We start from the raw sequence: 27,995 nt of genomic DNA, 5'->3' as shown, positions 1-27,995 counted from the left end.
GGTACTTTGCAAAAGTTTGCACAAATGTGTTTAGAATTTTATCTTTTGCGTGGATTTCTGTTCCGTTTATTAGCATAGTGGGAGGCAGACGGGAAGATTTTCTTTTATTGTTAATGAAATTCCAAAAGTGCTTAGGGCATGCGATGACGTCATCTTCTACCAACCTAACGTAGTCTCTGTACTTAGCAAGCTGCAGTTTTTTTACATTCATCTCGTAATGTGGAAAACTGCACAGTCACACTCTTGGCCTGATCTTTTGTCTTTCCGTCTTACCCTGTCTTTTTCTTTCAGTTTCTGGATTAGTTCTGAGTTGTATCAAGATGGATATTTTGTGACGTTAACTTTTTCGAAATGGTATACTGTCTTTTATGACTGCCTATAGTGAGTCATAAAAAGTGCTCATAGCTTCATCCACAGAGTGGGATTTTTAAATCATATCCCAGGGGCACAGGGAGGAAAGGTCCCTCATCAAATAAAAATCAGCTTTCTTCCATGCCAATATGACTTCGTTTTGCAGTTTGAAGCAAAATGTCCTTGGCATAGACATTTTCAATTTTGACGCACTCTCCACTCCCAAGTAATTTGTGACTAAAATTAAGTCTAGAAAATTATCATTACTAGTAGGAAAATTACAAATCTGACTGAGATCGAATTCATTTACAATTTGTAGAAATAAGAAAACCTCTTCACTTCTTTGTTTGATAATGTGTTGTACTTTTGACGACTCATCAGCTTTCCAGGCTAATTGGCTCAAGTTAAAATCGCCGCACACAATAACAGTGTCCTGTGTGTTGAGAACAGATGTAATGTTTCCCAATGTTTGGCGTAGGTCATTAAGCTGGTTGTTCACTTCATCTGGAAGCAGGTAGCAGCACACAATGAAGTCAGCATGACCGGGTTGAGGGTTGACTTTCACTACTTGCTACTCCCAATTTCCAGCACACACAGGCTGCGACACTGACCCAAGGTCAGGTTTCACAGCCAGTAAAACACATCCCCCATCCAGTTTTGAAGTGTGCATGGAATTTCTGTCCTTACGAAATACAGTTTAACTGTCCATTAATATTTCAGTATCAGTATCCTTTGAGATGAATTTTGCTGGGCAGTTCTTTGAGACCTTCAATGGTGTCGCATATAATTGGTGTCATCTGCATATCTTATTTTGTTTACGATGACTCCATTTACTTTCACACCTAGCTCAGTATCATACAAGGCTCCTTTGAATGTGTGATCTGCATAGAAATTGAATAGGAGTGGTGAAAGTATGCAACCTTGGTTTGCTCCTCTTTTGATACTTATCTCTGAAGTTCTTGTTCATCCAATCTTGACTCTGGCTCGGTGGTTCCAGTAAAGATTTGGTATGATGTGGATATATTTTATGTCTTAACCATTTCTGCTGGAGAATCTTGGATCCGTTTTTCATGTTTGACTCTGTTGAAAGCCTCCATAGGCAATGAAACATGAAATACATCTACAATGGTGGGAGAAGGGGGTGAACACTATTTAACAGATACTGAGAAAGCAAACCTCTTTAGTAGGGAATTCCGAGATTCAGTAGAAAATTGTCAGGACTTGGAAACCGTAACAGAAGATAGAGAGGGAGAGACACAGAGGGAAACAAGAAGCTTCTCATTCACAAATGAAGATATTTTCAGAGAAATCCAACTGCTTCAGCAAGGAAAAGCAGTAGGAAGTGATCAAATTACTGGGGAGGTATTAAAGACAGTGGGGTGGTATATAGTGCCTTATTTAAAATTTCTCTTTGACTATGTCATAAATAATAGTGTGATACCAAAGGAATGGAAGGAATCTATAATAATACCAATTTATAAAGGAAAGGGTGATAAAAGGAAACCAGAGAACTACAGACCAATCAGCCTGACCAGTATAGTTTGTAAAATACTGGAGAGTTTAATATCAAAGTACATCAGAGGGATATGTGATGATAAAAATTGGTTCATGAGGAGCCAGTACGGATTTAGAAAGAAATTTTCTTGCGAGGCACAACTGGTGGGATTTCAGCAGGACATATCAGATCAGTTAGATTCAGGAGGCCAGTTAGATTGCATAGCCATAGATCTTTCCAGAGCCTTTGATAGAGTGGAACATGGAATATTATTAAAGAAATTGGAGGGAATAGGATTGGACGTAAGGGTTATACGTTGGATAAGAACATTTCTAAATTCAAGGGTTCAGAAAGTCAAAGTAGGAAATAATATATCACAGGAAGAGAAAGTCTGGAAGGGAATTGCACAGGGTAGTATAATCGGTCCGTTACTTTTCTTAATATACGCAAATGACTTAGGGAACAATATAACATCCAAAATAAGATTGTATGCAGATGACATAATTGTTTATAGGGAAATAAATAACATTGAGGATTGTTCAGAATTACAAAGGGACCTTGACAGTATCCAGGAATGGGTTGAAGAAAATAATATGAAGATTAATGGAGGCAAATCAACTGTTACAACATTTACAAACAGGAGCTTTAAAACTGAATTTGAATATACTTTGGATGAGGTAGTTATCCCAAAAGATGGCAAGTGCAAATACTTAGGTGTGAGATTTGAAAGTAATTTGCACTGGAAGGGTCATGTTGATGACGTTGTTGGGAAAGCATACAGATCGTTACATGTCATAATGAGGCTACTTAAAGGATGCAACAAAGAATTAAAAGAAAAAAGTTACTTAAGTATGGTTCGTCCATTATTGGAATATGCAAACAGTGTTTGGGATCCTCACCACGAATACCTAATAAAAGAACTAGATAGTGTGCAGAGGAAAGCAGCAAGGTTTGTAACAGGGGATTTCAGGAGAAAGAGTAGTGTATCAGAAATGTTAAAGGAACTTGGGTGGGAAACTTTAAGTAAGAGAAGGGAGAAAAGTAGACTTATAGGATTATATAGAGCCTATACAGGAGAAGCAGCATGGGGAGATATCCGTGAGAGGCTTCGGTTGGAAAATAATTATATTGGTAGAACTGACCACAAGTACAAAATTAGAAGGAATTTTAGCAGAAGCGATTGGGGTAAATTTTCTTTCATTGGGAAGGGCGTGAAGGAGTGGAACAGTTTACCAGGGGTAGTGTTTGATCCTTTTCCAAAATCTGTACAGATATTCAAGAAGAGAATAAACAACAACAGAGATAATAAATTAAATGTTAGAGGGCATTCGACCAGTGCAGGATATTGTAAATAATAAATGTGTGTGATTAAATTAATTCCATCCCCTGGTCTAAGGTGTTTGGACAGCCCAAGTAGGGGACTGCCTGTAGGGGTGAAGTACAGTGGGGACTTCGAGGGCCCTGGGACCGCTACGGTAGCTGTGAAGGCCCTTCAGGAACTCTGAAAAGTGGTAGCAAAAGGGGCTCTGGTTAAGACGCAGCAGGTCGTTATGCTACTTAGGTTCCAAAATGGGTAAAATATAAATATGTAAATAAATTCAATGTTAATTTTAATCTTATACCAGTTGTATAGTATTATTAGAAGTAATTTCACATACCGTACTGTATATGAGTTGACTATGTTTGTAAGATATTATTAATAGAATTTTGTAAACAATATAAATTTATTAAGGATGATGTGTGTGTTTAATAGAAAAAATTATTAGCATAAATTGTATAATATTGTATTCTAGGAAAATTTTCTTCGTCTCCTGTTAATTTAAAATTTAATGCTTGACAATAATGTATTTTAGTGTACCATTTGCCACCGAGGTAGACACCTCATTTGCAAATAAAGAGATTTTGATTTGATTTGATTTGATCTTTGTGTTGTTCTTGGCATCTTTGAAGGAGAACATAATTGACAATTAATAATGCCTCTTAGGTACCAAAGCCATTTGGTTGTCGTCTGTGTCTGTTTTGCACTTTGATCTTATGCATGCATGTATAATACATAGAAATATTTTCAGCATGTTGCTCATTAGACGTATAAGACGGTAATCATTACATTTTCTCGGGTGTGATTTCCGTGGTATGGAAATGATGTTGATTGTAGCCAGTCACATGGGATTTCTCCTGTACTGTATATTGTGTTAAAGAGCTTGGTTATCTGATCAATATTATCTTCTATTATCAGTTTTAAAAGTTCAGGCCGTGGTGCTTTATTATTCTGAGTTAGAACTTGCATCAGTTCGTCCTTCATTATTTCTGGTCCATCAGCAGCATTGAATTTCATATTCTCACTGCTATTACCCCCAAACGGTTGATTTATGAATTTCTTCTAAGTGTGCACGATTTCCTGCTCATCCAGAATGAGTATGGTGGCATTGTCAAGAAGAGTGGCTGATGGTGGGTTTTTGTATAAACGTGCTATCTCCTTGACCTTGTGCAGTTTGAAGTGATTATGTTATCTCAGCCAGTTCTTTGCACATTTCTGTCATCCATTTTTCTTTAGCTATTTTGATTTTTCTTCTGATTTCTCTTTGTATCTACTGATAATCCTCTACATTGCATTTTGCTAGTCATCTTTGTTCCATCAGCTTCAGTATCTCATCTGGCATCTATTTCTTCCTTTTCTATATCTCTTTTGTCCTTAGACGTTTTCTACAAACACCAGCCAATGTGTTTCTCAGTACTTCCCACTGGCTTTGTGCGTTATCAACATTCGTGAGTAAGCCATTCCCTATTTTGCTGTAAAATTCTTCTTTAATTGCTTCTCTTCTTGTGGTATCTTGGAGTTTAGTAGTGTCCATTCTGTTTGAAATCTGTTTTGGTTTAACCATTTTTAATTTCATGTGTTCATCTGCTACTACAGGGACGTGATCAATAGCCATTGTCTGCACGAGGATATGTTGTCACCCTTTTGATCCTGTTCCTAAATCACTTTCTAATTAGGATATGATCAATCTGGTTCCTTACTGGTTTACTGGAGTTTGCTTCTAAAGGTGAAATCCATGTGTATAACAAGACATTTGGGGAGTTTGTACCAAGTGTTAGGGACCACCAGTTCGTTCTTGGGACAAAATTCAAATAACCTATCTCTCCTCTTCTTAGCTACACCTAGATGATAGTCGCCTACCTAGTCAAATCTTCGTCTTTGTCCAATTTTGGCATTAAAATCACCCAAAATTATAGTGATATCATTGCTGTTGAGCCTGCTATATACATTGTTCAGCATCTCCTAGAATGCCTTTACTTCAAAGTTATAAGTTTTGTCTGCTGTAAGAGCATATACTATACTTGTATAATGTTGATTTTGAAAGGCTGATTTTGAATCTGTAACATCATCATATGTTCCAAGGTAGGTATGAAGCTCCGCGCATATTTTCTGTATTCAGGTGATACAAGAATTCCAACCTCATTCCATTGGTTACGGTTGTGTGGGTCGCTGCCATAATACTAAAGCCTTCCTGAGTCTGGCCATTGTAATTCACTTATCTCTAATATTTGAACATCCATTCATTTGGCTTTTTGTATCAAGTTATCAGACTTTCCTGCTGCATACAGGTTTCTGACAGAGTGTTATCACCACCACCACCACCACCACCACCACCACCTGTTGCCTATGAAGAAACGTTGAATGCCTTTCATCGCCACGATTCATTTGCAGAAGTAAAATTTATATTTGCTTTCTCAAATTGGGAATGCTGATCAGAGGCCTGTTTATTTTGAAATGCCACTAGACAATACAGTTCACATTAAGGGCTCTAAAAGCGTTGTTATTAGGACAAATGGTAATGAAAAGCAACACTGCAGGGTAATGTTATGCATTTTAGCTGATGGAACCAAACTTCCTCCGTACGTGGAAATTTGCCGTTTGGTATTTTTGCTCAAACCAAAGAATCTAGCTGGATGGACAGCGAGCTGGAAGATTTATTGCATAAGAGGAGCCTGCTTGTGTTCGACAGTTATCGCGGGCATTGGATGTTTGTGTGAACTGGCTCTACACTGAGTGGATGGCGTCTGCTGGCGATCATGCCCCTTTACCAACTGAATGAGTGAAACTATCCGAAGTGGAACTTCTATGCAAATGGATAAAAACCTCCAGTGACTTGGTGAGGAAAAGTTTCAAGAAATGTGGAATTTCATATTCTGTGGATGGTAATGAGGACAGCTGTGAATGGGAAGCTGACAGTGATGTAAGTTCCGATGGTGGTAGTTCTGATGACGTTGAATCGTGACTGATGTGTACGTTGAACTAGTTTTATTTCTCATTGAGGTGTTTGTGTTTTTATTACTTGTAAAGTGTTTTAAATGAGCAATTCTGTGACACATTTGCAATATTTAAAAAATTGGTAAGTATTTTTTCCAAATTTTGTTGCTAGAAATTCAGGTGTGCAGGTCTTATTCAGTGGCGGGTGATATTGAGGATTATACAGTATTTATCCCAGGCATGTTCAATAGAGTTCATGTCTGGGAACATGGTGGCCACTCTATTCGAGCGATATCATGATTATGAAGGAAGTCCTTAACGGGGACTGCATGATGTGGATGTGTGCATTATCATCTCTTAAGACAAATTTTCCTCAAATGTAGGCGATATGGTGTCACTATGGGTCAGAGGATGTTGTCCCTGTATTGTACAGCCATGACGTCAGACATGCCAACTCTCCTGATGTTTCATTGTTCCTCCCAAATTCCCGATCGCTGGGACCGATTCCCCAATTTTGGGAGCAGTTTCAGTAATTTTCATATTATTTTTAACTCCCGCACGTTTCCCCGTTTTATCGATGTTTGGCTGGGCGATAGTAGTTCCAGTAACCATAACCGAAGGGCAGTATTGGGCAGGGTGGCCAGCCATGTGCTCCTCTTTGGTGTATAATACAGTCAAATAGCTTAATAATAGGAAGTGGAAGTCACAAGCGGGTAACCCTGCCTCAGAAGTAGCACACCATGGACGTCTACCCAGGGCAGAACCTGCGTCAGTGCTCATGTTATGTTACATAGTATTGCTTCTTGGTTGTATGTCTTAATTATTTTTTGACCAAAATGTCAAAAAGAAAAAAGTATGATGCAGTGTTTAAAAGCGCTTATAAGGAAGAGTTTCCTTGTTTGAGCGAGTCTAGGAAGGGACCAACGTTCGCATTTTGTACTACATGTAGGTGTGATTTTTCAGTTGCGCATGGTGGGAAGTGCGATATACTCAAACATGTGCAAACGAAGAAACATAAGGAAAGTGTCCAGTGTGTAGAAAGAAACCAAAAACTGAACTTCTCATGTAAAAAACCACTAAGATGTAAATCCTGTGGCAAATTGCGAGGCTTTATGTACATCACATAAGTAACCTGCCTGTAAATTGTGCCAAGCATACAGGGGCTTTGTTTTGCAAAATGTTTTCTGATTTGAAAATTTCTAAACGATATGGGTGTGCTGGAATGAAAACAGGGACTATCATTACAGAAATGTACGTGGAAGAATGGGTAAAAATTGTATCGCATTTGCAGGTGAATGCAATTTTTGTTGCTACTGATGGCAGCAGTTAAAGCGACTTCAAATTATATCCTATTGTAGTAACATGTTTTAGGCCTGGACTCAGTGAAATTCAGAGTTATCTACTCTCTGTGCCTAATTTAGAAGGGGATGCTACTGGAGCTAACATTGCCAATCTTTTGCTCTCAACTTTTCAGGAATTCTGTATTCCATTAAAAAACTGCTGCTCTTGTCACCTAATTAATCTTGGTGCAGGGAAGGCTGTGGTGTGTTTGTCTGTAAATTTACATAAAAGTATAATCAATATATTTTATTATCTGGAAAGGAGTGCAAAGAGGAAGGAAAAGTTCAAAGAACTTCAAACTTTACACAACACAGAGATCAGGAAATTTCTGAAATACATGCTTACTTGATGGTTATCATTAAGGAGGTGTTTAGATAGAATTTTGCTGCAGTGGGACCCTTGGGTTACTTTATTTAGGAGTGAAATTGTGAGTAAGGATTTTCAGATGGCAAAGAAGACTTACAAAATCCCCAAGCACAGTCTAATAGCAGATGTGTCTTGTTTGTCTGAAAAGGTGAAGTATTGTCAACATTTCACTACACTCTTCAGTTAAAAGGAAAACCCAGTCATCAGTTTCACCCAAAAAACTGAAACTACTGATGGCTCTAAGAGTTAGACTTTGTCACGTAAAGAAGGACTGTTCATGTTCCTTTCATCAAATTTACTTTTCTTTCCCCCCCCCCCCCCCCCCCCCCCCCCTTTTTATGGCTATGTTTGGACACTGAAATATGACACTCTGTAAGCTGATGCTTAACTATTTTATCAATTCCACATATCAGCACAGAGTGTGAAAGGATTTTTAGCAGACTTACAAAGACAAAAACACAGTTCAGATCCTTGCTGTCTGAGCAATAAAATAATTTCAGCACGGCAAGTGCTTTGAGCAAAGTTTAGTTCCGAGTTTATTAAGAAGGGTAAGTTATGGGTGTGTTGAACAACAGTCGTATGGTGTTCATAACTTAAGTTGAAAAGAATGAAGACTGTTCCTTTGAGTAATCAAGGTATTGGCTAAACAGATGAAAGAGCATATGTTTTTTATATCACACCTTTGCTACAATATTCCAAAACATAAGTCACCCTCTTTTTCTCAGTATTGGTGGTAACCTGAAATTTCTTTGGTGGCAGGTGAGTGCAAAGTACTTCATCTGCTTTGACTGCCATTTGGTTTCAGAATTTAAAAAAGGCATCCATGTCTCATCCATTGTAATAGTTTGTGGATTGAAAATCATTTGTGCCATCGTCAAGCACTAAGAGTGATAGACTCAGTGCCATGCGTGCAGATTTTTGATTGTCTGTCAACATTTGCGTCACTCATCTGGGAGAAACCTTCTACATATTTAGGCTGTCATGAGGGATAGTGTTCACCATTCTTGCAGAAATGACAACTTTGAAGGCAATCTCTTCTATGGTAGAGTAGTGGTCCTTCATAACCTGTTGCTGTTACTTCTCTTGTGCAATCAGATCAACTGGTGCATGCTTGAAGATATTTTATTTTTGCTTGCATGTGACATTCTGCCTTTGTTGAATTTTCTCACTCTCAATTATACATTTTTCACATCCACGATACCATCACCACTTGTCTCGCTCAGTAGATGACACTTTTATTGGTGCAGTACCATGCCGGTGGAGAAAACACACTATTCCTGTTTTAAGTATCAGAAACATGTCTAGTTCCAATTGCTGCCACCACATGGGTTATGTGCATCAGAATGTAGAATCTGTATCACTTTTTCTAGAACGATGATGCCCACATGTTTTAAAATGTGTCCTTTGTTTCTGCATCTACTGTTTTTTGAAAAACAAAATTAAGGAAACCTTAGAACTTGAATGCACTTCATAAATTCTTTCTTCTAAGAAGTCTAGACTAAAGGATCTGACTGCGACGTTTTGGAGCTATTATTTTCTAATATTTACACATTACATGTGATTTGAGGATGGCTATACAAACAATTGTGTGGTGTGTGTCATGGAGAAAGAATAGGATGAAACTTAAGTGTTGGCAAGTTTCATAAAAAATAGTATATTGCCTCAACTTTTCCATCTGACTGACAAATTTTCTCCACTAGAATCTTATCACTTCATTATTCATTGTGAAGTAATTTGAAAATTGATTCAGCGTTTTTATTCGCTAGGGAGGGAAACGTTTCCAAAATATTTTGGGTTAGAAGAATATTCTGGTTGCAATGTATAAAACTTATATTTCTATGCTTGCTTCAGTCTTTCCAACAGGACATATAATTTCAGTTATAATATTTGTAGGTGGTTCAGGTGAATCAAACTGGTCAGGTTATCCAGGGTGCAAATGGACAACAGATCATGGTTCATGCTGTACCTCAGAATGCACAAGCTATTCAAGTGGCAACACAGGGAGGTCAGGCTTTGCAGCAGATTCAGGTTGTTCCAGTTTCAACTCTGCAGGTGAGTGAAACTAACTACGCATACCAGTTATAATTTGAACTTATGTGCTGATTTCATGTTCACTACAATATAGATATATATCTCATTCTCAGGGCAGTGGAGCACACCAACAAATAGTCATCCAGCAACCTCAGCAGGCACAGATTATCCAGACTTCTGATGGACAGACCTTTATCTATCAGCCTATGCAGTTGGATAATGCTGTACAACAAGCACAACCTACAGGTAAATTTTGAACTTAAGTTACTAGTTGGCTGTATTTCAGGACAGAAATTACCTCTGCAAAGTTTGAAATCCATTGATTTATCTAATTTCAGCTATAGCACTTGGAGGTAAATAACTAATCGTAATATTTCACAAATAGAACTACAGCCCTTGGAGATAAATAACTATTAATAATAATTTACAAACAGAACTATAGCACTTGGAGGTTGTTTCACAAACAGAACTTGGCCTACAGCACTTGGAGATAAATAACTAATAATAGTATTCCACAAACAGAACTAGGCCTACAGCACTTGGAGGTAAATAACCATTACCTAATCATATTTCACAAAGAGAATTATAGCACTGCATTTGAAAGTTACTTTCTGATGTTCTTTAACAAATTAAAATATGAACTGACAGTAACTACATACATTTATATAATTACAAAATAATATTTCAACTATCATTTTTCTACTTCGCTCCAGCTCGAAAGTCTAAGGTGTAAGATGAAATACTGTATTTACGTGAATAATCCTCGCATATTTTTTAAAACAAATTGAGGCATGAAATTGGGGTGGAGGTTTTATTTGCGTCAAGGTTGGCAGCACGCTCGTGGCTCACCTAGTTTTTTATGTTGGATGTACAGTTATACTTTGTGTAACTTCAGTTGGAATAATGTCCCCATATGTCATATTTAAACAGAAAACTATTCAGACTTTTAATTATAAACTGCCTTAATATTTAAAAAAAAAGTATTTTACAGCGTAATTCAAATTCGAAATTTCTCCGCATCACGATAGAACGCGTCTTCTGGAACATGCAGGGGTAGCTTTCCATACTTTCACTCACTTTGGTGTGTCTATAGTGTGTTTCATATTTGCTAAGTTCGTGTGAAATTGTACATTCTTTTGTATTCAGCGTTTTAAGGAATGCCACAATATCATGTAGCAGGCAGTGTGCGGAGAAGCAGAATCCGCGAAGACTGGCGAAGCAGACTCTAGGCAAAATTTTTTTTTGCTATTTGCTTTGCGTTGCACTGACACAGATAGGTCTTATGGCAACGATGGGACAGGAAAGGTCTAGAAATGGGAAGGAAGCGGCCGTGGCCTTAATTAAGATACAGCCCCAGCATTTGCCTGGTGTGAAAATGGGAAACCACGGAAAACCATCTTCAGGGCTGCCGACAGTGGGGTTCGAACCCACTATCTCCCAGATGTGGGCTCACAGCTGTGCGCCCCTAACCGCACGGTCAACTCGCCCGCTAGTAGCCGAAAAAGCGTGGCTTGTAATTATATCCATTCGTACGTACCGAACAATATTGTCAATGCTTATGAAACTGCACCCTTTTTTTTTTTAACTGCCGAACACAGAAGGGTTTTAAAGGAGATGGAGTCACTGTACTGTATAACAATGCAGAAGGAAGCCTCCCTTCGTCATAGGAAAGTTTGATAAGCCACAATGTTTTAAGAGCGTCGGGCACTTTCCGTGCAAGTACAAGGTATCTAAAAATGCAAACAGTACAGTAAACCAAGAAATAAAACGTTTGCACATGGGAGCCAGCATAATTTGTCCTCATCTTTGAATCGTGCTTTTTTCCTTTTATTGCGTGAGGTTATATTTGTCAGTAAGTTATCTAAGTGCATTATTTGAATAATGTAAATGCACCTTGTTGGATACATTTCAGAAATAGATTTTTTCCACGGCATTTGAAAGGTTTAAACTGTGAATCAATGTTAATTGCATGCAGTAGTTGGTATCAGACTACTTTATGACGTAGCAGGAGTTGGCATTTCTGGATTATGAGTTGGCGGTTAATTCAAAATCACGTAATAACGTGGTTTTACTGTATCGCGAAACTAACATCCGAGTTCGCCGGTGTATCTTTTTCAAGTGTTTACATTGCATGAAAAGAATTATCCGCCGCAGATTGTTACTATCCGAATAAAAAGTTACATTGCACGAAAAGAATTATCCCCCGCAGATTGTTACTATCCGAGTAAAAAGAGACCGTGTGTGAGAAGGGTTTTAGATGTGGAGTGTGATAAATTTGTAATTTAGGAGAGGATTCTAATGATGCAAGAGACAACGAATCTTCCGATCTACAGGGCATCAAGCCTATTGCAAGTTCAGATTAATGAAATACCTGTCACATAAGTAGGAATTTTAATGGCATTTTATAGCAGTGATAATTTATCATCTCAGGCAAAGCAGTTATATTCGCAAATTAACATGTTCATATTTGCGTAAAGAACACGTGGTCCTCATGGAGTGTTATGAAATGTTTGTTTAAACCTATGTTACTCTTTCGATGGAAGGAATTTTAGTTAATTTCATTTAAAAAATTTTTTTTTTTTAAATGAGCTTTCCTAAAATTAGGGTGTGGGGGATTATTCGCGTAAATACAGTACTTTGTCCAGTGGAGCATTATCCGGAAACGTGCCCATAATGCTGGCAGCATTTCCTTGCTGGATAGCAATTCCTAAAAATCAGATCAAAAATTAGATGGATGGCTTTATTAAGCAAACGCCGGAAAAGCCATCCATCTAATTTTTGATCTGATTTTTGACATGCTCTATTGGTGGAAAAGAATCTAATTCCCTCCATGGGAACTTAGAATTTCCATTAGCAATTCCTATCCGCTGCCTCAGGAATTCTGTTGAAGAAGAGTCTCCAGTGATTGCAGATAATTGTTTGACAATATCTGAAATCAGACTTTTAGTCTCTTGACATCACGTTCCCATTGTTTCGACTGTGAATACCACGAAGATGTACTTGTCCGTTACTGCTCTGTATTTCGCTCTTTTATTGCGCATGGCCAATTCCGCAGCAGAACCAGCCGCATTGCAAGTGTGAGAGGCAAATGAGATGGTGCTAAAGTGTCTACACATGTGGCATCCCACAGGAGAGACCAGCACTCTTAGGGCAACCTAAAGCACAGCGGCCATAAACGTCTACTTCCGTTCCACCAACTTGGATATTGTATGATGTAGATGTTGATTCCCTCTACATCATTTGATGGCCAGGCAGGCATCTATTTTTGGAAATGAGACATAGCTCTCATAGTGCATTGGCACTGCTGGTGGCTTCAAATAGCCTATGCAGTGGCCTCCACGGTATGCACTAGCCTTGCGTCTTGGGTGGGTGCTAAGTCTCAACTGACGAGCCTAACTTAGCACACGAGGGTGAAACGCAGGCAACCAAGAATGAGTTAGCTGGAAAATTTATAATGTCCAATAACGGACCATTATATTGGTATTGGATATTGTACATCTGTGTCATATTGTTTTAATGAAAATTCTTTATTTGTGGTAGTTTACAGTGGAAAGTTTCTGGTTATGTACATTATTATCCATTCTGAATAATTTTCATCACTACGGGTTTCATCAAATCTACAATTAGCCTTCATAAGCATTTGAATTTTGTAATGACCGGAAACTAAAGCTGGTTTGGCTTTCTGACCCCAACTTAGCAGGTTCGATCCTGGCTCAGTCTGGTGGTATTTGAAGGTGCTCAAATACGTCAGCTTTGTGTCTGTAAATTTACTGGCACGTAAAAAACTTATGTGGGACAACATTCCAGCACCTCAACATCTCCGAAAACTGTCAAAGTAGTTAGTAGGACATTAAAACTAAAGTTGAGTAGCTCTATTTTGGTACGTGGTAACTGTCAGTGGTTATTGATATGCACTTTTTCCACCCCTTTTTAAAGTGCCTTGCTCAGTCTCCTGACTCAGTATTCGCTGTGGAGAAAACATTTCAGTCTTTATAGCCATTCTGAAGAGATCACTTGTTTTATGAATGCTGGTTTTGATGTTGTTAAAAATACTGTACATGTATACAGGTTTATTAATCGCCATTTATTTCAGATACTGTTGAAAATGACTTCCTTCTGCGGTGAGACGTAAATGTGTAAATATTCTCAACAATTATACTGTATACTGTATATTCTCTTGTTCATTTGGAGAGGCTTGGAACCTGTAGAGGCCAGATAACTAGCTATAAACAGAGAGGATTATAGAAATAATTAATTCACATAGGCTTACAGGCAATGAGAAAAGGTATAACAGTCTTCAGGAACACAGTAATTTCACACCTCAACTTGTTCCTGGCAGAGTATTGAATATGTAACACATTTTGAAGTTGTAAGTAAGTTTACTAATAATTATAATAATCATCATCATCATCATCGTCCATTTCCCTCATCCAGCTCCCAGTTTCTTAATATTGGATGATGAATCAATACCATGCTCTAAATATATATAACATTCATATTTTAAATAGGCTTATAATAGCTGAAAGGGATAAATAAAATAATAATAGACAATGCTGTCTTAATATTTTGTAACACATTTTGGTAAACTTTAACTAAAATGACTGGCTGAATTTGCTGTAATTTTCTAACTAATCCTTCACATTGTGTTGGTGGCATTTTGTTTGACACATTGTTCGGCATCGAAGGTTCTGAATAGTCACCATAAGAAGACTGAAACTATCATTTATGATGGATTAGATTGTTCATATTTGATTATTAGAATAAGAAAAATTTCATGTTCATGTTTTGCAGTAATCAACCTGAATGGTAACCTGGTCCAGCTCTCAGGAAGTGCTCCGTCTGCAGCTACATCACCTGCCGCTCCGGCTCCAGCTCCACAAGCGACTGTTGGGAGTCCCACTGCCACGACTGTGGCTGCTGCTGTCCCTCAAGCTATGGCAGTTAATGGGAGCAACATTGTCATGGTGAGCAACGTGCTTGTTGGCATGTCATTATTAAAGCTATTAATATCATTAATGATGTGGACTTTCTTAGAGTAAAAAACATGTTTTTTGACATCCTCTATTGGTGAAAAATATCCAATTCCCTCCATGGGAATTGAGAATTTTCCATTCTCTCTTAGAGTACCGGTACTAGTTTCCCGTACTATTGAGTCAGCTGCCATTATTGTACTCTGTGTGCGATGAGAATTTCTACAACTGAGATGACACAAGTAAGGGCACCGATTATGGAGAAATTGGAAAGGATGTTGACCCAGTGGGTTGAGCATTAAAATCAACATGCTATTCAATTATCCAGCTTGATTATCCAGGTTAAAGCGAGGAGAAAAGGAAGAATAAAGTAATCAACATTTTTTTTAGGAATAGAAGCAAACAGGTAAAATTTCACCATGACCATATTAACATCAAAGAAAGGACAATAGTTCCACCTTTTCAATACTATATATTGTGTGAAAGTTTTACATTACAGTTAAAACATCACAACTTTTGTACATTCTGTACCGGTTTCGACAGATTCCCTGTCATCATTAGCCGAGAATAATTAAACAAAGACACGTATAGATCATGATTCTTATGGTGTGATTACAATGGTGGATTAAAAATGTACATTATATGTCCTTTCTTTGATGTAAATCTTGTTTCAATACGGAACCTAAATATGAAATTCTTAACGTTAAATGACCATATTGACCGTAGTGTGCTTGAAAAATTCCAACTACAGTATAACCCCGATTTTGCATGACCTTGGTTTAGTGTAAACCCGTATTTAACGGAAGAAGTTTCCAGTCCCAAAAATTTAAGAGCAATGCAATTTTATATTTGATTTAATGTTATTCACAATAGGGCAAAAGCACATTTAGCGTTAAGGAAATAGAATTCTCAAATAGCTGGGCTGAGAGGCTCAGACAGTTGAGGCGCTGGCCTTCTGACCCCAGCTTGGCAGGTTCGATCCTGGCTCAGTCCGTTGGTATTTGAAGGTGCTCAAATACGACAGCCTCGTGTTGGTAGATACACTGGCATGTAAAAGAACTCCTGCGGGACTAAATTCCGGCACCTTGGCTTCTCCGAAAACCATAAAAATAGTTAGTGGGACGTAAAGCAAATAATAATATTATTATTATTATTACTAAAATTTTCAAATATTTATTTCTATTCCTTTTGGTTTTGGAACATTAAGAACCAATGAAAAAGATGTCATAAGCTTTCTGAGGATGATTCAAGGCAAAAGAGCAATTTAGAGCATGGGCACTTAGGGCTAAAGTGAGATGGTTAGTATTATTAGCTGCTGTCCTCGGGGGCCCGGATTCGATTCCTGATACTGTCAGAAATTTAAGAATGGCAGGAGGACTGGTATGTGGTTGAAATGGTACATGCAGCTCACCTCCATTGGGCGTGTGCCTGAAAAGAGCTGCATCACCTCGGGATGAGGACACGAGTTTTGTCCAGCTCCATGGCTAAATGGTTAGTGTGCTGGCCTTTGGTTACAGGGGTCCCGGGTTCGATTCCTGGCAGGGTAAATAATTTTAACCATAATTGGTTAATTCCCCTGGCATGGGGACCAAGAATACTGAAATAAGAAGTAAAAAGGATTGTGAGAGAAGAGAAGAAGTGCTGTGCTGGGGTAAATTTACCCCAAAACTACAGGAAGGTAGTAAAGGAAACATGAAGATTCTGTACAGCTTGTTTAAAAGCAAGAGATCTAACAAAGAGGGCATCACAGCACTAGAAATAGTAAATGGAAATGTAGTCAGGAGCAAACAAGAAATGAAATGACCTGTTTTGATACACTCCTGAATGAGGGAGAAACTATTGAAGAGGTAGAAGAAAGGCTGAAACTACATCATCAGCAAACACCAATATGTGTAGTTCTTCATCTCATTCTCTTTTGAGTATTTTAAGAATACTGTCCATGACAGTAATGAATAGCAATGGCGAGAGTATGCTCCCTTGCTCGACACCCTGTGTTGTATTAAATCATTCTGAATGGCCATCCCCAACATGCACGTTCAAGTACAAGGCATCTAAAATGCATACAGTACAGTAATCTAATAAATAAAGCACTTGCATAGGGGAGCCAGCATAGATTTCTCCTCGTCTTTGAATCATGCTTTTTTTAAAAAAAAATTTGCGTCAGGTTATGTTTGCCAGTGAGTTATCGAAGTGCATTATCATTTTAATGCTGGAAATGCACTTTGTTGGATACATTTTCAAAAAAGTTTTTTTTCATGGCATTTGAAAAGTTTAAACTGTGAATCAAGGTCAATTGCGTGCATTAACGTGTCTTATAATATTTTGTGCCGCGGCAAGGGTTGGCATCTCTGAATTACGAGTTGGCGGTTAATTTGAAATCACGTAATTTGAAGTCCGATTTTTGCATCCCAACGACTTTGAATTAATGAGGTTTTACTGTAATTAAATGGCAAAGTTTAAGTTGTGTGTACATTTCTTCTGCATAAACGAGCGAAGTAAGAGTTGCAGGCCGAGAATTTTCAGTTGATCTGAAGTTAATACGATACTGGCAAAACCAGAGGGAAAAATTAATGATGGCTAAGAAAACGTCGCAGTCTTTACGTGGTCCAAAATGTGGAAAATACAGGCAAATTGATGAGGAAGTGCTACAGTATGTTACAGAACCGAAAAACAGTGGTTACAGAGTAACAGACGAAATGTTGCCAGTTAAAGCAGGCGAGATGGCAAGAAGGAACAGCATCAGTGCACAAAATTTTAAATACAGTAGAGGATGGCCATTGCGATTTATGCGAAGAAGTGGACTAAGCTTAAGAACATCACTCTATCAACGACTTCCAGAAGTGTACGTCGATAGGATATTAGAATTTCAAAAATTTATCCGGCTATGGCTGAACAACAACTATGTTCTTTCTCAGATTGGAAATGCTGATCAAATGTTGGTGTTTTTAACATTGTAAGTACGCGTAGTGTGTTGGGGAGAAGTACAGGAGAAGAGAAAATGAGGTGCACAGTAATGTTAGCTATCACAGCAGACGGCAGGAAGTTGCCACCTTACGTAATTTTAAAGCAGAAGACTCTTTGCAAAGGAAACTTTCTGCCAGGAATCCACATTCGAGTGTATTAGAAGGGTTGGATGGTGGGTGAATTGATGGAAGACTATGGAGAAGACGTCCTGGAGTCTTAATACAGCTGAAGTCCATGCTTGTTTTGAATAGTTTTAGAGGCCATCTTGTGGATGCTGTAAGGGGGAAAAAATTAGAGATGAAATCGGACCTCGTAATCATACCTGGCGGTCTGACATCTGTTCTTTAGCCTCTCGATGCTTTCGTGAACAAACCCTTCAAAGATTACCTAACGCAAAGTGTATATGGAATGAATGTAAACGAATGTGCATAGTTTTACACCAACAAGAATAATTCAAAAACCATCAATGGAAGAGATGTGCCAGTGGATTCTCCGAGCATGGGCTATGATCGCCGAACGTGTGATTAGCAAAAATAATGCCAATAAAGTTGATCCGTTATTGGACATTATAAGTTTTCCAGCTAACTCATTCCTGATTGCCAGTGTTTTGCCCCAGTGTGCTAATTTGGGATCATCAGATACTAGAATTTCAAATTGGCATCAAAAAACTGAACATCAGCTGTAGATGGACAAGACGAACTGGAAAAGGCTTGTAAATACCCTCACCCGGCTTGCTGGAGCGGAAAATTGATGATGTTGACGACGAGTTAGTAAATATCACACCTACCAAGACGCATGGCTAATGCACACTGAGGAGGCCACTGTGCAGGCTACTTGGAGCCATCGGCAGTGCTAATGCACCGTGAGAGACTGTCACGTTTTCAAAAATTGATGCCTACCTGGCCATCAGATGATATAGATGTTGATTCCCATGGGGAACCTGAAATATTTGTCCCGAATGAGTAAATTTAAAATACCAATTTAGTTGGTCCATTATTGGACATTATAAATTTTCCAGGTAACTAGTGCACTAGCCATGCGTCTTGGTAGGTGTGCTATTTACCAACTGATGAGCCCAAATTAGCACACTGGGGCGAAATGCTGACAACCAGGAATGAGTTAGGAATGGACCAACAGTATTGGTATTATAAATTTTACTCATTCGGGACAAATATTTCAGGTTCCCTATGGCAGTCAACATCTATATCAGTAGCAAAAGTTTAAAAAAATATATGGGCATATCCAATTCTCTCTATGGATCAGAGGATGGCATATCGTGGTTGGAAGACTCAGACATGCAAGACGATCACAAGAGCGACGGTCTACAAGCTGAATCTCCAGATGAAAGTGATCGTGCATGAGGAAGGTAAGTTGCAAAATGTCTACTTCGTGTTCACATAATGTAAAATAATCGAAAAGCGTGGATGTTTTTAGAACAGATTTTTTGTCTCATTCGCAAGTGGCTGAGAGTGCAGTAAAGCAAGTGCACTCTTAAACCCAAAAGGAGGCCTCGTTCTTCCATGAGCAGTGTAGAAGTGAAAAGCCGTTACATACAACCCACTGAACATTATTTCAAGTTTTAGTATAATACCTTTGTTTATATATGTATTCATTGAGTTGCATTATGAAATATGTTTTATTTATTGCCTACAAGTCAGTATTTCTCGTATTTTTCTTTAAAATGGCCTACAACTTTTACTCAAACTTGAAAGACATCGCGTAATTTCCCCTCCCCTCAGTTCCCTGCCTCAAAATTGTAAAACAAGATGGGGCAAATATGCAAGTAAATATGGTAATTTATTGCAAACGTGAGTTGCAAGAAATTAACTGACACCTTCTGTTAATATTTGTAATGTTAAGTGTCATTTGTGCTTCAAACGAAAAGATGGTTTTAGTATGTAGGCCATGAAACCCTGTCATGGTAGTTACCTTACAATTATTTTTAAAATTCCTCTCCAGTTTAAATATATATTTACTGAGAAGATAGCAAATCATAATATTATGATGTAGTTTCGTCGAGGGCTGAAAAGTAATAAATTTCCAGGAGAGCGAGGGGAAAAAATGTACCATTTTATTTCTGCTTTGTTGAGGTTAACTACAGTGTAGTTTGGAGAACTACCTAACAATTAGGTTGATGTATTTTGCTTACAGGCGTTTCATCAAGACTTGTGGTTTCCATGTGGAATTTGTACTCTGTAGTATTAAATTATTGCTGTGTCTAGTATTACTCTACTGACTTAAGACCTTTGCCTGGTTTGCAAGCAGATGGTTCCAGGCAATGGAGGTGTACCCCAGTTCCAGAGGATCCCTCTTCCTGGCACTGAGTTTTTGGAAGAAGAACCCTTATATGTAAACGCTAAACAATATCGACGTATCTTGAAAAGGAGACAAGCACGTGCCAAACTTGAAGCTGAGGGGAGGATACCAAAGGAGAGACCTGTAAGTATTTAATCCCGATTACTGTTAATTCTGCCCTTGTAAAGTGTCTGAGAATCTGTTCTAAACATTTATTTATTTAGTCAACATACATACCTACATACCTCATTATAGACCGTTATGCCTTTCAGCGTTCAGTCTGTAGGCCTGTGTGAATTTACTAAACATCGCCACAATCCTCTATTTGCAACTAGTGCTGTGGCCTCATTTAGTTCTATACCTCTTATCTTTAATTCGTTAGAAACTGAGTCTAACCATCGTCGTCTTGGTCTCTCTCTACTTCTCTTACCGTCCATTATTTTCCTAGGTAAACTATCCTCCTCCATTTGCCTCACATGACCCCACCACCGAAGCTGGTTTATGTGCACAGCTACATCCATTGAGTTCATTCCTAACTTAGCCTTTACCTCCTCATTCTGAGTGCCCTCCTGCTCTTGTTCCCACCTGCTTGTACCAATAATCATTCTCGCTACTTTCATGTCTGTTACCTCTAACTTATGAATAAGATATCCTGAGTCCACCCAACCTTCGCTCCCGTAAAGCAAAGTTGGTCTGAAAACAGACCGATGTAAAGATAGTTTTGTCCAGGAGCTAATTTTCTTCTTCCAGAATACTGTTAATCGCAACTGCAAGCTCACTGCATTAGCTTTACTACACCTTGATTCAGTCTCACTATATACCATCCTACGAGAACACACATCCCAAATACTTAAAATTATCTACCAGCTCTGTATCCCCAATCTGACATTCAGTTCTCTTGGATTTCTTACCTATTGCAGGCTTATGACACAATCTGCCATTAAGACCAAGTTGTTAGTATAGGCCAGACTGCTTACTACATATCCAACTACCTGAATCCCTCCCGGCCACTACATACCTTTCAGCAGATGATCCATGTAAACTACGAATAACAAGGGTGAAAGATTACAGTTTTGTCTAACCCCTGTAAGTACCCTGAACCAAGAACTCATTCTACCATCAATTCTCACTTCAGCCTAATTGTAAACATAAGCCTTTGATTTTAATAACCTACACTTAATCCCATAGTCCCTTAGTATGGCAAACATCTTTTCCCTCGGTACCCTGTCATGTGCTTTCTCTAGATCTACGAAACATAAACATAACTGTCTATTCTTCTCATAGCATTTTTCAATTATCTGGTGCATACTAAAAATCTGATCCTGACAGCCCCTGTGTGGTCTGAAACCACACTGGTTGTCATCCTACTTCCTCTCAACCACTGATCGCACCCTCCCTACCATAATGCCAGTGAATATTTTGCCTGGTATACTAATAAATGAGATACCTCGATAGTTGTTGCAATCCTTCTTGTTCCCTTGCTTACAGATAGATCCAATTACTGCTTTTGTCCAGTCTGAAGGTACCCACACTCTATTAGTCTTTGAAGCCATTCCATCACTGCCTTCCCACTCATTTTAGGTCTAATTTCATCTATTTCTGCTGCTTTATGACAATGGAGTTTATTTACCATCCTTTCCACTTCCTCCAGCATAATTTCACCATCATCATTTTCCTCCTTTCCACGAGCTCGGCTGTTCGCGACACCAAGATGATTTCCTTTTACGTTGAGAAGATTTTCAAAATATTCCCTGCACCTGTCCGGTTATTCCCTGGGATCTATTAAGAGTTCACCTGAATTGCCCAAAACACTGTTAATTCCCTTTTTCCCTCCCTTCCTAAGATTCTTTATTACTGTCCAGAAAGTTTTCCCTTCTATTTGACCTAGCCTTTCCAGGTTATTGCCAAAATGTTCCCACAATTTTTTTTTTTATTAAACAACTATTTGTTTTGCTCTGTTTCTTTCATCTACTACAATTCCCTGTCTGCATCAGCCCTTGTTTGGAGTCATTTCTGATAGGCCTTCTTTTTACATTTACAAGCTGCTCTAACTTCATCATTCCACCAAGATGTTCACTTTTTCCCATTTTTTCACACAGTTGTTCCCAGGCATTCCCTTGCTGTTTCTACTGCAGCATCCCTGTATATTACCCATTCTCTATCTATATCCCGAACCTGTTTACTGTCCACTGTTTGGAACTTCTCACGAATCGTATCCATGTATTTCTAATTTCTTCGTCCTGGAGATTTTCTACGCTTATTCGTTTGCAGAGTTGAAAGTAGTATGGAAGGAAAAGAAGACCCCTGAAGATTGGAAGAAGGGTGTAATCATACACATTTTCAAGGAGGGCAATAGAAAAGAGTTTAAGAACTATAGGGGCGTCACATTGATATGCCACTGTGCAAAGGTGTTTGAGAAGATTCTGGAGAATAGAATCAGAAGAGCAGTATGGTTTCAGATCAGGAAGGTCCACAGTAGACCTTATATTCTCAGTAAGACAACTACAAGAGCGTCATTATTAATGGGGCAAGGATCTTGTGATGGCCTTCGTTGACCTTGGGAAAGCTTATGACCGTGTGTGTAGAAACAAGGTATGGGGAGCCTTACAGAAATAGGTGTCGAGGAGCAGACCATAGAAAGAGTGAAGGAGATGTACAATGGGAGTGTCAGTTGTGTGAAAATAGGAGAGAGAACAGGGTGGTTTGAGCAAAAAGGTGGATTAAAACAAGGAAGTGCTCTGTCACCTTTGCTCTTCGTAGTAACAATGGATGAGATAATGACAAATGTGGCAAGGAAAATTGGAGAAGGAAAAATGAAATTGATGATGTTTGCAGATGACCTGTTAGTCTGGGGAGAAAACAAAGAGGATATCCAGGAACAGTTAGATGCTTGGGTAGGTGAGGTGGAACAATATGGAATGAAATTTTATGGCCAAAAGAGCGAGATAGTGATCACAAGTAGAAAGGAGAGATCTACGAGAGCGATAATGCTGGGAGGGGAACAGCTTAGGAAGGTAGAGAGTTTCAGTAGTTAGGAAGTATCATAGAGGAAAGTGGAAGAAATGATAAGGAAATAATCAAGCGTGGAAAACAAGCAGGAACATTCCTGAAAAGTGTCAGTAGCCTGGTTTGGAGCAAGGATGTCCCTCAGAGAAGCAAAAGGGTGATATACAGGATGTACTATATACCTATTCTGACATATGCAGCTGAGACTTGGGTAATGAGGCAGAGAGCAGTGAATAGAACACAGGCAAGTGAAATGAAATCTCTGAGAAGCAGGATAGGAGTGACAGGATGGGATAAGATGAGAAATGAGAAGTTACGAGATGTAGTAAAAGAAGAGCCACTACAGAATAGGATAGAGGCATCTAGACTTAGATGGTATGCACACATGAAGAGAATGCAGAGGAAAGGATACCGATGAGGATGCACAAAATGGAGATAACAGGTAAACGACCAAGAGGAAGAGCAAGAGACAGGTGGATAAAAGGAGTGGAAGAGTGTGTACAGAGAAGAGGAAAGGACTGGGCAAGAGTGACTAGGGAGAAGTGGTGGGAAGACAAGAGGAGGTGGAGAGGCTTATGTTCCAAGCAGACCCGGCCAACAGCTAACTGCAGATGATAATGATTTGTTTGGCAGTCAGATTTCACTTTCTTTATTCTTGGCCTAGAGATACTTAGTTCACTCCAGATCAAACAGTGGTCAGTATTATAAAAAAATTCCCAGAAAACCTCTACATTCCTAGCAGATTTCCTGATTTTGAAGTCTGTTGAGATATAGTCTATTATGGATCTGGTTCCCCTACCCTCCCATGTGTATGCTTGAAGAATGTATTCATAATAATTAAACCCATATTAGCACAGAAGTGCAGCAAACGCTTCTCATTCCTTTTAACTCCATATCTTCCCCACATTTACCAATCACCCTTTCGTATCCTTCAGTTCTATTTCCAACTCTCGCATTGAAATCGCCCATTTACCACTACCCTATCTTTGCAGTTGACCCTCACTACGATGTCTCTCATTGCTTCATAAAACTGCCGAATCCACCCATATCATTCTCTCATTTATTTGCCTAACAGAAACTATGTTGTGTGCAGTAGTATTCCTGATGAAAAACCCTACCCCACACTCTGCCCTTCCCTTTTTAACACCCATCAAGTATCAAGATAACAATTAAGTAAAAGGTTCCACCTGATCGATATTTTTTTATTATTTAGCCTTTGGCTAAATTTATGTCATTAAAAACTTACAGACCATGTTTCGATTGCTTAGCAATCATCATCAGCTGTTTCGCTTAAGGCTTAGGTGAAAAAAGCATAAAACATTTCATAATTAAAATTAAAATGTGTTAGTAAGGGGCGTTGAAGTGGTGCGGGAGGATGGATGGGGGAGGGGTTGTGTTTGTTAGTTAAGATTAAAATTTGTTAGTTAAGATTAAAATTATACAAATTAAAAACTAATCTAAAACATCTTTGATTTCATTCGTTGTCACATGCACTGGTTCATTATTAAGTTCGACAGTTTTCCGTTAATGCTCTTGCACACTTGTCTTGATGGTATAGTGTTCCTTCTTTTTCTAGACCTTTCTTACTGTCCGGCAGAGAAGAAAAAATTTAAATGAAACGAACGAACAAAGAAACCCCTTGTTTGAACACACATTGAGATACATGGAATTATTAGAAGGCAATCGAATACGCCCAGCGAAAGTAGGAAGCAATCGCAAAGCAGCTACGTCACAAATAGAAGCCACCCCCCTGCACATGACAACACGCCGTCACTTCCCCTTCCCCCTCCAAACCAAGCCAGCAAAACGTCCTCGTCACACAGCTACTACACAAGGTCGAGAATGGCAGAGACAAATACAAACACGTAAACATCGGAACAAGAACGAATTGGACAGGGGTAAGTTTAAATAAGTTTTTCACAGTATAAATAATTCCTTTAGAAAACACATTTCCAGCTCAGTTAACAAACACGTTTTCTCTACTGGTTACAGGTTTCATCTTATACCGATCCAGAGTTCACTTAATCTTTTTCTTTTTCATATGCATTGTTTTACATGTTTTTACGGCTAACGATGACCTGGACTAGGGTCGAAACCGGTCCTATTTATAGTTACTATTAAATAAGAATGTAATCACTACATTTCTTTCTCTTATGTATTGAATAGGTTGAACCTCTTTTTCAATTATTTAATTTTTAACGTTAAGGTTACAGGTAGTACACCAAACTTCCCAACTTAATGATTCCGAATAAAATTCGTACAACGAATAATTGGATAGGGGTAAGTTTTTAATCTTTACCATTTCATTTTTTTAACTGCATATAATTTCTTTAGGCAACATACCCTCAAACAATTTTTAATTAATAGTTACATTTTCCTGCCGGTTACAGATCGTACTCCAAACTATCCAACTAAATGAAAACTGAACAATTCGACCAACAATCTACATAATCTTCTCCACCGGACAGTAAGAAAGGTCTAGAAAAAGAAGGAACACTATACCATCAAGACAAGTGTGCAAGAGCATTAACGGAAAACTGTCGAACTTAATAATGAACCAGTGCAAGTGACAACAAATGAAATCAAAGATGTTTTAGTTTAGAATAGTTTTTAATTTGTATAATTTTAATCTTAACTAACAAACACAACCCCTCCCCCATCCATCCTCCCGCACCACTTAAACGTCCCTTACTAACATTTTAATTTTAATTATGAAATGTTTTATGCTTTTTCACCTAAGCCTTAAGCGAAACAGCTGATGATATTGAAACATGTTCTGTAAGTTTTTAATGACATAAATTTAGCCAAAGGCTAAATAATAAAAAAATATTGATCAATTGGAACCTTTTACTTAATTGTTATCTTGATTACAATATCGATACGGAATGAAGTGGATAGTATGTAATACCCATCAAGTACACGTCATAATCTCCTATATCTTACTCATTATCTCCCCTTACCCGAATATCACTTACTTGTAGCACATCCAGATGCATCCTCTTTGCTGACTCAGCCAGTTCGACTTTCTTTCTTCCATAAGCCGCATTAATATTGATAGCTCCCCATCGAATTCCATCTTGTTTGCCAGGTTGTTTCTGAGGAGTCCCTCGCCTGTCAAATGGGAGTGAGACTCCGTTACTCCCATAGGTCCGAGGCTTACTTAAAATGTTCTGAGCTCGGTAAATTCATGAAGCAGGATGCTACCCTACTTACACATATTCTTAGTGAGGTTCGCTCCTGTAACAGGTTAGGGACCACCGGTGGATTTTATAGTCCGCCGCCTGAGCACTAGGAGGGTCATGACTCAGAATATGTCCGAAATGCCCACTCCCATTACGTAGCAACTGGTATCCCTATTCTCAGGACCACTTCTGGGCCACTCAGCCGTTGCCCATGGTTTACAGACTAGAACGTGTCTACAGTAACCCACATCATGAACCATTTACTTAGTCAATAGAATTGAAAATAAATTCAACTGGGACATTAGTTTACTTCACAAATTGTGAAATTAATTAAATATCTGAAAAAAAGAAATTCCATAACCATGGTACAAATCTTAATGCCACCTTTTTTTTTTTTTTTTTTGCTAGGGGCTTTACGTCGCACCGACACAGATAGGTCTTATGGCGACGATGGGATAGGAAAGGACAAGGAGTTGGAAGGAAGCGGCCGTGGCCTTAATTAAGGTACAGCCCCAGCATTTGCCTGGTGTGAAAATGGGAAACCACGGAAAACCATTTTCAGGGCTGCCGATAGTGGGATTCGAACCTACTATCTCCCGGATGCAAGCTCACAGCCGCGCGCCTCTACGCGCACGGCCAACTCGCCCGGTAATGCCACCTTTTGGGTAATAGAATATGGAATGAGAGAACAAGGAGATAGTAAAATGCAGTTGCAAACTAGGTTCCTTTACAATTTCATATTTTAATTTTAAGCATGTATTTTGGATATTTTAAAATTGTCGGAATCATAATGTGGACTAGATAGTTGAGCTGAGTCAGAGAAAATAGGAAAGTGAAGAATTCACTTCACTTCTTCTTTTTATATTTATTCCTCAAACACAGACACGTAAACTTTCATAGAAATGTTCACAATGAATTATAACAACGCAATTTTGGTATATTGTAGTACAAGGTATATATAGAATGCCATAAGCTCACCTATTATTTCTTGTTAGTGTAGTATATCTTCAAGCATGTGAAGAGCTACCCACCTGCTTGTACTGGTCTTTCTCTCTCTTTTTTTTTTTTTTTTCACACACTCGAGGCTGCGTTGGGATTTTGTTTCACTGGGTTAGGGGTAATCTGCCTAGTAAAGTGAACCCAGTGAACAGCCTGTAGCGGTCACAGCGGAGAGTCAGTTGATAGACTGCCTATTCTTGCATAGTCTGGTGCAGTGACACATTCCAGTATCCCCTCAGCTACAACAAGCCTAAACTGGTTGTATTTTTGCTTACTTTGGCCATCTTTCTTTATACAAAAGAATTGAACATTGCCATTTCAGCTCAGTCAGCTGATAGACTAATTTTTATTCACTCATCACAGTCCATTCAGGTGAAGTGATCGTAAAGGAATTGGATATTTTATTGAGCCTGGACAGGATCTAAATTATTATCTTTCATTTCAGGTGCCATGTAGTTGTCTAGACGTCTTGACAAGTTACAAGCACATATTCAAATGTTCTGTAATCTAACCTAAATCTCTCATCATATTCATATGTTTGTTTCTTACCAGTATAGACTGTTCTTGGCCTAAAAGTTCTTGGACGGCAAATATACACTCGCTCCTCATCCCTGTTCAAATCGGAGTCAACAATTTCACTGATCTTCACAATTGTATGCCAAAATATCACAATACCACTCACTTTGATTTCACTAATAATATGGATTATGAGTCAAAATACACTAATGGAAAAAATCCCAATA

At 38.6% G+C, this 27,995-nt stretch overlaps 1 protein-coding gene across 2 annotated transcripts in view; it reads left to right on the top strand.

Moving 5' to 3' along the window:
- The window catches only part of LOC136866103 (nuclear transcription factor Y subunit alpha), a 72,755-nt gene that overhangs the window by 5,383 nt on the left and 39,377 nt on the right, over positions 1–27,995 (top strand). The window contains exons 3-6 of one of the 2 annotated variants that reach the window (XM_067142781.2): positions 9,699–9,857; positions 9,950–10,082; positions 14,628–14,800; positions 20,036–20,209. In XM_067142781.2, the coding sequence (XP_066998882.1) occupies positions 9,699–9,857; positions 9,950–10,082; positions 14,628–14,800; positions 20,036–20,209 (639 nt within the window). Of the gene's footprint in view, positions 1–9,698; positions 9,858–9,949; positions 10,083–14,627; positions 14,801–20,032; positions 20,210–27,995 lie in introns of both variants that reach the window. The other variant, XM_067142780.2, reaches the window with a different exon arrangement.

This window comes from Anabrus simplex, chromosome 3 (genome assembly GCF_040414725.1).
Source record: "Anabrus simplex isolate iqAnaSimp1 chromosome 3, ASM4041472v1, whole genome shotgun sequence".
Classification (NCBI taxonomy): Eukaryota; Metazoa; Arthropoda; class Insecta; order Orthoptera; family Tettigoniidae; genus Anabrus; species Anabrus simplex.
Note: the sequence above shows the minus strand (reverse complement) of the source record. Positions and strands in the feature narration are given on the sequence as shown.